General features: G+C 35.5%; 1 protein-coding gene across 3 annotated transcripts in view; it reads left to right on the forward strand.

The window, feature by feature from the left end:
• ATAD2B (ATPase family AAA domain containing 2B) overlaps positions 1-12,058 on the forward strand; it is a 150,914-nt gene that overhangs the window by 74,832 nt on the left and 64,024 nt on the right. For all 3 annotated transcript variants that reach the window (XM_019943168.2, XM_019943169.2, XM_073791563.1), the window contains one exon: positions 7,209-7,395. In XM_019943168.2, coding sequence (XP_019798727.1) covers positions 7,209-7,395 — 187 coding nt within the window. The remainder of the gene's footprint in view (positions 1-7,208; positions 7,396-12,058) is intronic.

The raw sequence follows: 12,058 nt of genomic DNA on the forward strand, positions 1-12,058 counted from the left end.
TCCAGTCAAGTAGGTCTAATAGGACTTTTATTAGAAGACACTGGATTGTGTATACTTTTAAGTAATTTTTCTTTAGAGATATTTTGAACACATTTAAGTCTTTAATCAAAGTTTTTCCCATGTAGATTTTGGTGAAATGTTAATTTGATTATTTGCATTGATAACCCTTCCTTGTTTTTTGGTTTTTGAAATGAGACTAAATTACTTTAATTTACTCTTTAACAGCAAGCTCTTCTATTAGAAACTTTTTTCTTCACTCCAGAGCCTTTCTTTTATGCCCTCTGGGAAGTTTTCTTAAACTGTTTCAGTGATTTTACAGATCTGTTTATTAATGGCTAAGGGAAAACCAAATAATCATTTTTTTCTGACTTTCACCTGGCTAGCCTGTGTGCCATGTGTGTGCTGTTTGTTTTGACAATTTTAGTTATTTGAATTGAAATACATAGTAGGAGCTAAGAAACTATCAATTTTTCAATAAGAACATTCTGTTACTGATTTAATGTATATCAGTGGTATGGCTTATTTTGGTTGGCTTAGCCTTTTTCAAGGAATTGGTTTAATTTTAACCTCTTTTACATACGCTTTTCTAGTTCATTGCTTTGACTTTAATTTAATAGTGAGACAGCTATATCCTAGAATGAGCTGTTTTTTAAAGATGTTTTGATAAATTATTTATTTATTCACTCATTCTGCCATTTTTTTTTTTTTACCCTGTGCCAGGCATTGTACTAGGTGCTCGAAGCATGAATAAGATATAACATAGTTCTTACTCTGGAAGAGTTCTTGTTCTTGGGGGTGACAAACATTGTGATATGGCTAAAGTGTTATGAAAGCAGAACTAAGAAGCTTCCACAGGGAAGTCCAGGAATGCTTCACAGAAAAAATGGTGACATTTGCTGTCCTTTTGAGTATGAAGGTATAGGAGTTAGCATTTGTTGCTCATTACAAACTAGACATGTGGTAGGTATATAAAGCTGGGGCTTCGTATATAGTAATACATATAGGCCTCTCAACAGTCATTAGCATTTGTGGTATCATCATTTTATAGATGAGGAAACTGAGATACAAAGAAGTTAAGTAAATTGCCCATGATCATGCTGCTAGTAGGGGGCAGACTTGGTACTATTTGTTTCCTGGGATCATATTCTTTCTCTTGTACTATGTGGTTTCCAAATTGATTTCTGAGCTTAATAGGTAGATAGGGTTTTTTAGGGTAGGTTGGATGATATGATTTTTCACACTTTCCAAAGAAGCATTTACTTTAGAACATAAGCCTTTAATGAGGACTACACATGTATTTTGTTGTTGTTGATTTGGTTTGGTTTGGCTTTTTTGTTTGAGCAACATGTGTTAGCATGCCAGATTAATACATAAAAGATTCTAGACAAGTAGAAAGCATGACTTTAATGCTGGTGTCAGTAACACTAGTTTGGGCTTTGATGGTAGGTTTCTTTTTCTGGGAATAGTTTCCTAAAACAGTGTTGCAACCTTTTCTTTAGATTTAAGATGAAATAGAAGTCAAGCTATTTAAGGCCTATCAATCTGGTAGAGAACCTTTATGATGGAAGATAAGTTTTCTTTCTTATTGTATATTACCATAAGGGGATTAGAAACAGAACTTTTTAAGGTTTTCCAAATGAAAGTAGCTTTGTTTTTTCTGATTAGAAAGACGATATACTCTGTAGAAAATTCAAATAAAAAAGAAGAGCATAAAGAAGAAAGTAAAAATTAAAGCCCAAGCACCTGAAGGTAATATGTGTTAACATTTTGGTGACCACACTTCCATATTCTCTGTATCCATATAGACAGACCCATATATTATCTTATACAAATTATATTCTCCTGTAAGGTTGTTAATGTAACTTGCTTCCCCCCCACTATGTTGGGAATGTTATTTCATGTCAGTATATGTTTAATGTCATTCTTTTAAAATAGCTGCATAGTATATTTTTTGGATGTTTCATAATTTATATAACCTTATTGATAAAAATTGAAATTTCCAGTTTTCCTCTTTTATAAACAGTGCTGTGATAGACATCTTTCTAAGTATACATCTTTATAACATTTTCTGATTCAGACCTTAAGGTAGATTTTAAAAACTGATTGCTGTGTCAAAGTGTGTATACATTTCAAAACCTGATAGAGATTGTTAAATTACCTTCCAGAAAGGTTGTACCAATTTACATTTCATCACTAATATATGAGAGGGTTATTTTTTCTATTCCCTTGTAATTTCTGAGCACTGTTCGTCTTTTAAAATCTTTGCCAACTAGATAGATGAAAATAATATTTTCTTATTTATTTGAATTGTTTGCACTTTCATATATTCATTCACTCATATAGATATTTTGTCAAAGTGCCCATCATGTGCCAGATGCTGTCCTAGGTAATTGGAATATGTCAGTGAACCAAATATACTAGGATCCCTGCCCTTACTCAGCTTACATTTTAGATGGAGACGGACAATAAAACAATCAGTGTGATAGATAAGATGTTAGAAGATAAGTACTATGGGAAAAAATGTAGAGAACACTAAGAAGTAAGGGAATCTTTGGGAGTGGGATGAATTGCAGAATATCCTTGGATATACATTTTGGCATATATTTGGCATACTTGCCAAATTTAATTTCAGAAAATTGTACTTTTTTCCATTCTCACTATTCATGAGAATACCAATTTTCCCATCATCTATTTGCTAATAACGGTATTCTAATATTTATCAATCTAACAGATAAATGATGTTTCTCAATATTTTCATTATTTTTCATCTTTGTTAGTAACTACCAAATCTTTCTCAAGCCTAGATCACTCTTGAGCTTTAAACTTTGTCCAGTTGCCTATCACCCTTTGTTGTCACAGATCTTTCGGTATATGCTGGCTTGTGTCTTTCCTTCTCTTCCCATGAGTCCTATGAGCTACCATCCATTCAGTTGTCCCAGCTAGAATTCGACATCATTCTCAACTCTTTCCTCTTTCTTCCCTTCTATATCTAGTAAATGACCAAGTCCTATGGATTTTTCTTACTAAGTAAGTCTAATTCCAGGCTCTTCCTTCTACCTCCTCTGACACTGTTCTTGTCTATACTGTTATTAACATCTCATGCCTGGGTTATTATAGCAAACTCCTAACTGGTCACCTTTCCTATTGTTTCGCCTTCTTTCAAAACCCTTTCCTATACTGACATGCTGAGTTAGAGTTGTCATCCAAAGACATGTGTATGCTTATGTCACTTCCCCTGCTTAAGCATCTTAATGCTTCCTCATTGTCTTCAGTGTACATTCCAACTTTTAACGTGGTTTACAGAACCCTTCATAGCCCTTCACAGTCTGATTCTCCTTCTCCCTTCCCCTCCTTTACCCCGGTATCTTTACCCTTACATTACCCTAAAACCTTAAAAGAAGCTGGCTGTAATGAACTATATCCTCTACCCCAAAGGGCCAAGAGGTTTTTTTAGCCTCTGGTCCTTTGTACATTCTGTTTTTATTTCTTGAAATTCATCCTTTCTGCCTTCAATCTGTTGGGTTTGTGCTTTCATAACACTTTTTCAGGAAAGCCATTTATGAGTCTCTGATAGCACCCTGTACTTAAAGAGTGCTGCTTATTAATCACACTGAATTATAGTAATTTACTTCCTTTTTCCAATAAATGCACTGAGTTATGAGCGCTATGATAACAGTGGTACTGTTGGATACCACGGGCCAAGGCATTCAACATAGGAAGCATTCTAAAATTGTTGAATGAACATTTTTTAAGAAGTTATTTATTTCTATTTTCTTTTTGAATTGTCTACATTCTTTGTATAAGAAGGTGTTTTTTGTCAAAATACTGTCATATAAGCTCTTTATGCATTAAGAACCAATCCTATTAATGGCAAATTTAATTATTTGTCTCATTTGAGTGTTTGCCATTTGGTTCAGATTGTAATTTTTGAGTAACAAAAGCTTTTCGATTTTTATGAATTAAAAATACATGAGGGCTTTCCTGGTGGCGCAGTGGTTGAGAGTCCGCCTGCTGATGCAGGGGACACGGGTTCGTGCCCCGGTCCGGGAAGATCCCACATGCCGCGGAGCGGCTGGGCCCGTGAGCCATGGCCGCTGAGCCTGCGCGTCCGGAACCTGTGCTCCGCAACGGGAGAGGCCACAACAGTGAGAGGCCCGCGTACCCCCCCAAAAAAAGAAAAAAAAAAACAAAAAACATGAATCTTTTGTTTTTTTTTGTTTCTGTGTTAGAATTCATTTTGTTTTGTGAAATGAGGATCTGAATCCTCCCTATTTTTTTTATAGATTTATTTATTTAATTAAGTAATTTAGTTTTTGGCTGCATTGGGTTGCTGTGCGCGGGCTTTCTCTAGTTGCGGCAAGTGGGGGCTACTCTTCGTTTCGGTGCGAGGGCATCTCATTGTGATGGCTTCTCTTTTTGTGGAGTACAGGCTCTAGGCATGCAGGCTTCAGGAGATCTGGCATGTGGGCTTCAGTAGTTGTGGCTTGCAGGCTCTAGAGCGCAGGCTCAGTAGTTGTGGCACACAGGCTTAGTTGCTCTGTGGCATGTGGGATCTTCCTGGACCAGGGATCGAACCCGTGTCCCCTGCATTGGCAGGCGGATTCTTAACCACTGCGCCACCAGGGAAACCCCCTCCCTATTTTAAAACAATACTTGTGTTATAATTCATCTCTGTTCCATTTATTTTTATGCTTATTATCTTATATAAAATTCTTTCAATTACTATGATTTGTTTCCTGGGCTGCTATGTACCACTGATCTGTGTTTCTTTTCTTTGGTGTATTCTTCATTCTATTATTCTGTTCTGTAATATGTATCAGTATAAAGTAGGGCGCATCTTAACTTTGTGTTTTAGAACCTGGACTTTGCAGTTATATGGACACCCAGTTGTATAATCTTATACCTAACCCCTCTTAGCCTTGGGTTCTTTATCTATTTAGTAAGAGGAAACTTATGTATTTCATAGAATTGTTAAGAAAATTAAACAAGAAGTGTGTATGAAGTGCTAATTACTAAAACAGGTTTAAATGTTCTGAAATTGGAGCTAGCACACTTACCTAAAATTTTCTTGATGTTAGCACACTTATCCAAAATTTTCTTGATGTTCTTTTTCTTTAATTTAAAAAAAAATTTATTTATTTGGCTGCGTCGGGTCTTAGTTGAGGCATGCAGGATCTTTAGTTGCGGCATGCGGGATCTTTTAGTTGTGGCATGCAAACTCTTAGTTGCGGCATGTGGGATCTAGTTTCTGACCAGGGATGGAACCCAGCCCTCCTGCATTGGGAGTGTAGAGTCTTAGCCACTGGACCACCAGGGAAGTCCCCTTGATGTTCTTACTTGATTATTTTTTCAGATAATGTTGCAAATAAGTTTAAATCTCCGCCCCGCCCCCCCTGCTCAAATCTTTTTTGAGATTTTGATTTGCATTTTTAAAATCTATAAAATAAAATACTATAAACCAACCATATGTATATAGTTAACTATAGCTAGGTATAAATGCATAGGAAGAATTGACATCTATATTCAGGCTCATGATGTATTCTATATAGTTTCATACCTCTCTCGTTAAGATTATTTAATATTGTTTATCATTTGTATTTTTGCAGTTGTGAGTAGAATCTTCCTTCCTTTTTTATATTGGTTATTGATGGTGTTTAGGAAAATCTTTTGGTTTTTCTATTTCCATCTTCAGTCTTGTTATTTTGCTGGTGGACTATGGCAGTCATCAGTTGATTCTCTTGGATTTTCTAGTGTATAATCATGTTCTTTACAAGTAACAGTGTTTGTTCAATTTCTTTCCGTTAGTTCCATTTTTAAATTTGCTTTATTCTTATTGCATTGCTTAGAATTTCCTGCATTATCTATAGTGATATTAGATAAACTTTTTTCATTTATCTTTTTTTTTTGTGCTACGCGGGCCTCCCACTGCTGTGGCCTCTCCCGTTGCGGAGCACAGGCTCCGGACGCGCAGGCTCAGCGGCCATGGCTCACGGGCCCAGCCGCTCCGCAGCACGTGGGATCCTCCCGGACCGTGGCACGAACCCATGTCCCCTGCATCGGCAGGCGGACTCTCAACCACTGTGCCACCAGGGAAGCCCCTTGTTTATCTTTTTAATGGTGCTGTAGAATCTTGAAAATACTGATTGAGTTTGTTTTAATATGTTATCCTAAATTTGCCTTCTCTGGTGTAGGGCTTTAGATATCGTATATTAGGATAAGAACAGTTAAGTTTTTTTGGCCTAGAAACAAAATTGCTGCCACTGAAGGAGTCCTACTTTTTTTTTTTCCTATTTTAAAAACTGTGGTAAAATGTAAAATAGATAGCTAGTGGGAAGCAGCCGCATAGCACAGGGGGAGATCAGCTCGGTGCTTTGTGACCACCTAGAGGGGTGGGATAGGGAGGGTGGGAGGGAGGGAGATGCAAGAGGGAAGAGATATGGGGATATATGTATATGTATAACTGATTCATTTTGTTATAAAGCAGAAACTAACACAGCATTGTAAAGCAATTATACTCCAATAAAGATGTTAAAAAAAACTGTGATAAAATATTTATAAAATTTACCATTTTAACCATTAAAAAAAAGAAGTCCTACATTTTTTTTTTTTTTTTTTTTTTTTTTGCGGCACGCGGCCCTCTCACTGTTGTGGCCTCTCCTGTTGCGGAGCACAGGCTCCAGATGCGCAGGCTCAGCGGCCGTGGCTCACGGGCCCAGCCGCTCCACGGCATGTGGGATCCTCCCGGACTGGGGCACGAACCCGTGTCCCCTGCATCGGCAGGCGGACTCTCAACCACTGTGCCACCAGGGAAGCCCAGAAGTCCTACATTTTGAGTAATCTTTAGATGTACCTCTTTGTTGGAGAAGTGGAATTCTTAACATTTGACCTGGGTTAATTCATAACTAAATCATACTTACTGTCTGAAGCATTTTCCATGTTAATATATGTGGTATGATAGGATGAACTTTCTTTTAGGATGGATTTTTATACTTTTATGTCTTGGTATTAATATGGCCAGAGAGATCAGTATTTTAAAACTGTAATTATTTAAAAAATGCTTTGCTGTACTTAAAAAAATGAGAGAGGTAAAAAAAAAGTTCTATTAATTTGGCATTACATTCTTTTATGTAAATATTTTCCTAATATTTTATTTTGGTCTTTAGAGTGTATGGTTTTGAAATAATTATTATGTCTTACGTTTATTGCAGGTCACCATATCATCAGCCAACCTCTTACAGGCCAAGACTATTGCTGTCTGGAGAACGAGGCTCAGGTCAAACTTCTCACCTTGCTCCAGCACTTTTGCACACTCTAGAAAAATTCTCTGTGCACAGGCTAGATCTCCCAGCACTTTATTCAGTTAGTGCCAAAACACCTGAAGAATCATGTGCACAGGTAGGTTTGTACTGTATCAAAGTACTTCCTACTTTCTTATTGTTTATATCTCGGTAGTGATTATAGATAAAATTTTTTCAAAGAACAGTAATATGAATATTAACTTTTTGTTGGTTATTCATTAACATTCTAATATTAAGGCAGAGGATTCTGTTGATATTTTAAAGTGAGCTCATTGTTTTTCCCATGATACTTCATTCTTCTCTGAAATTTTAATAATCCAATTTCTTGTATTAAAGGTTCATTTCATTAAACAGTGTAGAAAGGGAGCTTCTTTTTGCCTTTTACTGACCCTTTTTTCAGGGCCTCTTTAGACTTCTATCTGTACTTACAGCCTTATCGTAGTAAGGGAAATGATATCCACTTTGAGAATGCCAGGATTTAAAATTAATATAGAAAAGTGATAGCAGTTTTAAAATTATATACATTTGTATCAATAATGAAGTGTGTTTGATATTTGATTTTCAACTACTTTATATTTGCTAGCTTGTGAAGCAAAATTATAGTGGGGCTGTTTATATTTCTTGACGTTTTAATATATAACTGTGAATTTATTATAAGTGTGTCATGTTGGAACTAGAGGCTAAGGGAATAAGTTTTTTGAACCAAGAGACCATGTCTTCACCATTTCTGTGTCTCTGACACAGTGCCCAGCTCATAGTAAGTACTCATTAAGTGTTTGAATGTCACTTTCTACTTTGATATTTAGCCTACTTTTAGAGATTAGATGGCTGGAGTAGTAACACTTAAGAGCACTGCACACAGTTTTGTTGTTTTTTCAGTTATAGTTCATAAATATTTAATACATAAACTATCTAATTGAAAACCGTTCTGTACCTTGTAGCATGAAATAGAGTTTTTTAAACAGTTCATAATGTCAGTTTTATTTCTCTTTAGTTACAATTCTTTGGGTATGAACATCCTAGCAGTACTTCACTACTTCTAAAGCCCTATTTAAAGTTTTTTTTTCCAAAACCCATGGCCTGCCTAAAAAACTATATACCTGTAATTTTCTCCAAGTTTTATACATTTAATTTATCCTGGCTGGGAGTGTTTTACAATAATGTTGATTTATATGTTTGCTTGTATTTTTCCTTTTTAGTGAGACAAAATTATTGCAGTCTTTATGCAAGTAAGAGAATTACTTGGTACCATTTAAAATAAATCCAGGTGATTTACTAGGAAAATATAAATTAACAAGGTTGACTTCAGAGGAGAGAGGATCTAAATAGACAGTAGTTGTGGAAGAAGAAATTGAGTGTCAAAAAGCACTAAATTCAAACAGTTTCACAGGTGAATTCTTTTAATCTTAAAGGATAAGATTATTTTGATGCCAGTTAAACTTTTCCAAAGCATAGAAAAAGAAGGAAAGATGTGAAATCAAAAAAAAGAGTGATGCTAAACCTTTGAAAGAAATACAAAGAAAATTGTAGTGTAATCTCACTTAGACAGTGGTCATAAAGTAAATATTACAAATGGAATCTAGTAGCACATTGAAAGAGTAATATACCATCACTAAGGCATGCAAAATTGATTTAGTTACATGTGAGATATATAAATATTGGAATGAACACACTGAAGTTGTAAATATTTGCCTATGATATGATTGTAGTATTAACTGAAAAACGGTTAGGGCCAATAAGAGAATTCTGTAAGGCAGACAATTTCAAAGTTAATGTTATAAAATCAATAGTTTCCTTTTATACAAACGATAACAAGTTAGAAATATGGTTGACCCTTGAACAATGCGGGTTTGAACTGCACGGGTCCACTTATACATGGATATTCTTAAGCAGTAAATACAGTACTACAAGGTCCATGGTTGGTTGAACCTGTGGATGCAGAGAACCTGCAAATCTAGAGGGCCTGACTATAAATTATACACAGATTAACCCCTGCCTTGTTCAAGGGTCAACTGTGTAATGGAAGAAGAGGTCCCATTTAAAATAGCAACTAAGTTTACCTAGGAATTAACTTAAACAATTAATTTGCATGGCCTAAAAGAAGAAAGCTAAAAAGTCACTTGAGGACAGTTGAATAAGTGAAAGGCACACCTTGTTTTGTTTTGTTTTTGTTTTTGTTTTAATTTTTGTGGTACGCGGGCCTCTCACTGTTGTGGCCTCTCCCGTTGTGGAGCACAGGCTCTGGACGCGCAGGCTCAGCAGCCATGGCTCACGGGCCCAGCCGCTCCGCGGCATGTGGGATCTTCGCGGACTGGGGCACGAACCCGTGTCCCCTGCATCGGCAGGCAGACTCTCAACCACTGAGCCACCAGGGAAGACCCCACACCTTGTTTTTAATTACTGTAATTCAGAGTGTAGACTCAAGTCATATTGCACAGATTAAAATCTCAGCTACTTGTGTATTGGTTGTGGCCTTGGACAAGTTGCTTAACCTGTTTGAGCCTTAATTTTCTCGTCTATGAAATGAAGATAATGATACCACATAAGATTACTGTGATTATTAAAACAAGCTCATCCAATAGTCTTGGCATACAGTACTCAACAATGACAGCTATCATCATGTTTATCACTACTGCTGCAGCTCCTTTCACAACTAATGGCTGGTAAGACTCAACATTGGATAGCTATGAGTTCTTTTCTAAATTAATCTATAAATTAAGTGCAATTATAATTATAATTATAATCCCTCCAAATTTAAGAGGAGATGTTAAAAAAAGGCTCTTTGTTTCCTCTAGAAAATAAATATGAGCATAGCAAGGAGAATTCTAGAGAAAAAAGTGTAATGAGGATTCCCTACCAGATGTTTACACATGTAATAGACCTGTGGTAATAAAGTATTTGTACCTGTGCAGGGATAGACAAAACAATAGAACAAAAGTGAGAAATCATGCTTAGGCCTGTGTAGAAATAGAATTTAGTATCTGATGATGTTGAGTATATGATGATGATGATGACATTTGATATCATATAATAGATGGATTATTTAATAAATAGTGTTAGAAAACTGGCTGGCTCTATGAAGGGAATAAGAAAAAACAAAACTGATTTCCTACCTTTTTCTTTAGCCCCAAAATAAATTCTAGATTGTCAGTGGAACTATAAAAGTGTTAGGATAATTCACAAGGTCAGTATATTATCTTGGACATGAGAAAGTATTTAATTTCAAGGCAATAAACGGAAGCCAGGAAACATAAAGATAAGAACAAATTTGACTTTATAAAATTTTAAATTACACATGACAAGAAACTTTCTTTAAGTAAGATTAATAGACATAACCTGGTAAAAATTTGTATTTGCAACACATGTCAAGGGCAAGTTCCTTACTATACAAAGATATATTAAAATCAGGAAGAAAAAAGAATAACAACCTAATAAAAGAATTGGCAAAATAGGAGCATGACATTTATAGGGAGAAAAAAGTAGCAAAAGCAACCAATAAAAATTTGAAAAGATTCTTTACCTTACTTATAAGTGAAAAAAAAAGAGAAGCATATTAAAGCAGGAAGATGCTATTTTAAAACAACTATCAGGCTTGTAAAAATGAAAAGCTTGATAAACCTAATATTGGAGATATGGGTGCTCATACTTGGTTAGTGGAAATGTAAATTTATTTATTGATTTTGGAGTGTAGTTTGGAACTATCTTTTAAACTTTCAAGTATCTTTTGACCCAGGAATTTTATATTAAAAAACATTTCCTAAGGGAAAAAAAATGTCATGAAGAACCTAGGGGTAAGACAGGAACAAAGACACAGACCTACTAGAGAATGGACTTGAGGATATGGGGAGGGGGAAGGGTAAGCTGTGACAAAGTGAGAGAGTGGCATGGACATATATACACTACCAAACGTAAAATAGATAGCTAGTGGGAAGCAGCCATATAGCACAGGGAGATCAACTCGGTGCTTTGTGACCACCTAGAGGGGTGGGATAGGGAGGGTGGGAGGGATGGAGACGCAAGAGGGAAGAGATATGGGAACATATGTATATGTATAACTGATTCACTTTGTTATAAAGCAGAAACTAACACACCATTGTAAAGCAATTATACTCCAATAAAGATGTAAAAAAAAAAAAAAACGCTTGTTCAAAAAACAAAAAAAATTTCCTAAAGATATATTAGCTATAAGTATTCACTGCTGAATGTACAAGGTTATTCATCAAAACATTGTGTGTAGAATTACCAAACAAAATAAGACAAAAAGAAACAAACTAAATGTCCTTTTTATGGTGGACTGGCTAAAATATAGTAACAAAGGAATACTAGGAAGTCATTAACAAGAATGAGGTAGATTTACATAGGCTGATACGGAAAGGTGAAGGAGATACTAGTGAAAAAGCAAGTTGTAAATCTAAGTATGATCTTCTTCATGTAAAAAAAAACTTAAAAATATATGTTCATGTTTATATATAAGTAGAAATATTATCCAAGAATACTCCCCAAAAACTGTTAATAATCTTTGTTTTGGCTTGGGGGAAGGAATTTGGAGGATTTGGGGAATGGATAAACTTTGTGATTTTAGTTTATACTCTGCTCTATGGTTTAGAATTTTTTGTTTCCTTTTACATGTATCCTTGACAGTATCAAACAAACTGAAAGATAAAATCACTTTGAAAGAGGAACATTCTGTCTATAGTTGTTCCTTCTGGCTAATGTGTGTGTATATTCACAAACACAATACTGGCTTAATGTTAGGTAAG

The sequence above is a fragment of the Tursiops truncatus genome, chromosome 14, assembly GCF_011762595.2.
Source record: "Tursiops truncatus isolate mTurTru1 chromosome 14, mTurTru1.mat.Y, whole genome shotgun sequence".
NCBI classification, from domain to species: Eukaryota; Metazoa; Chordata; class Mammalia; order Artiodactyla; family Delphinidae; genus Tursiops; species Tursiops truncatus.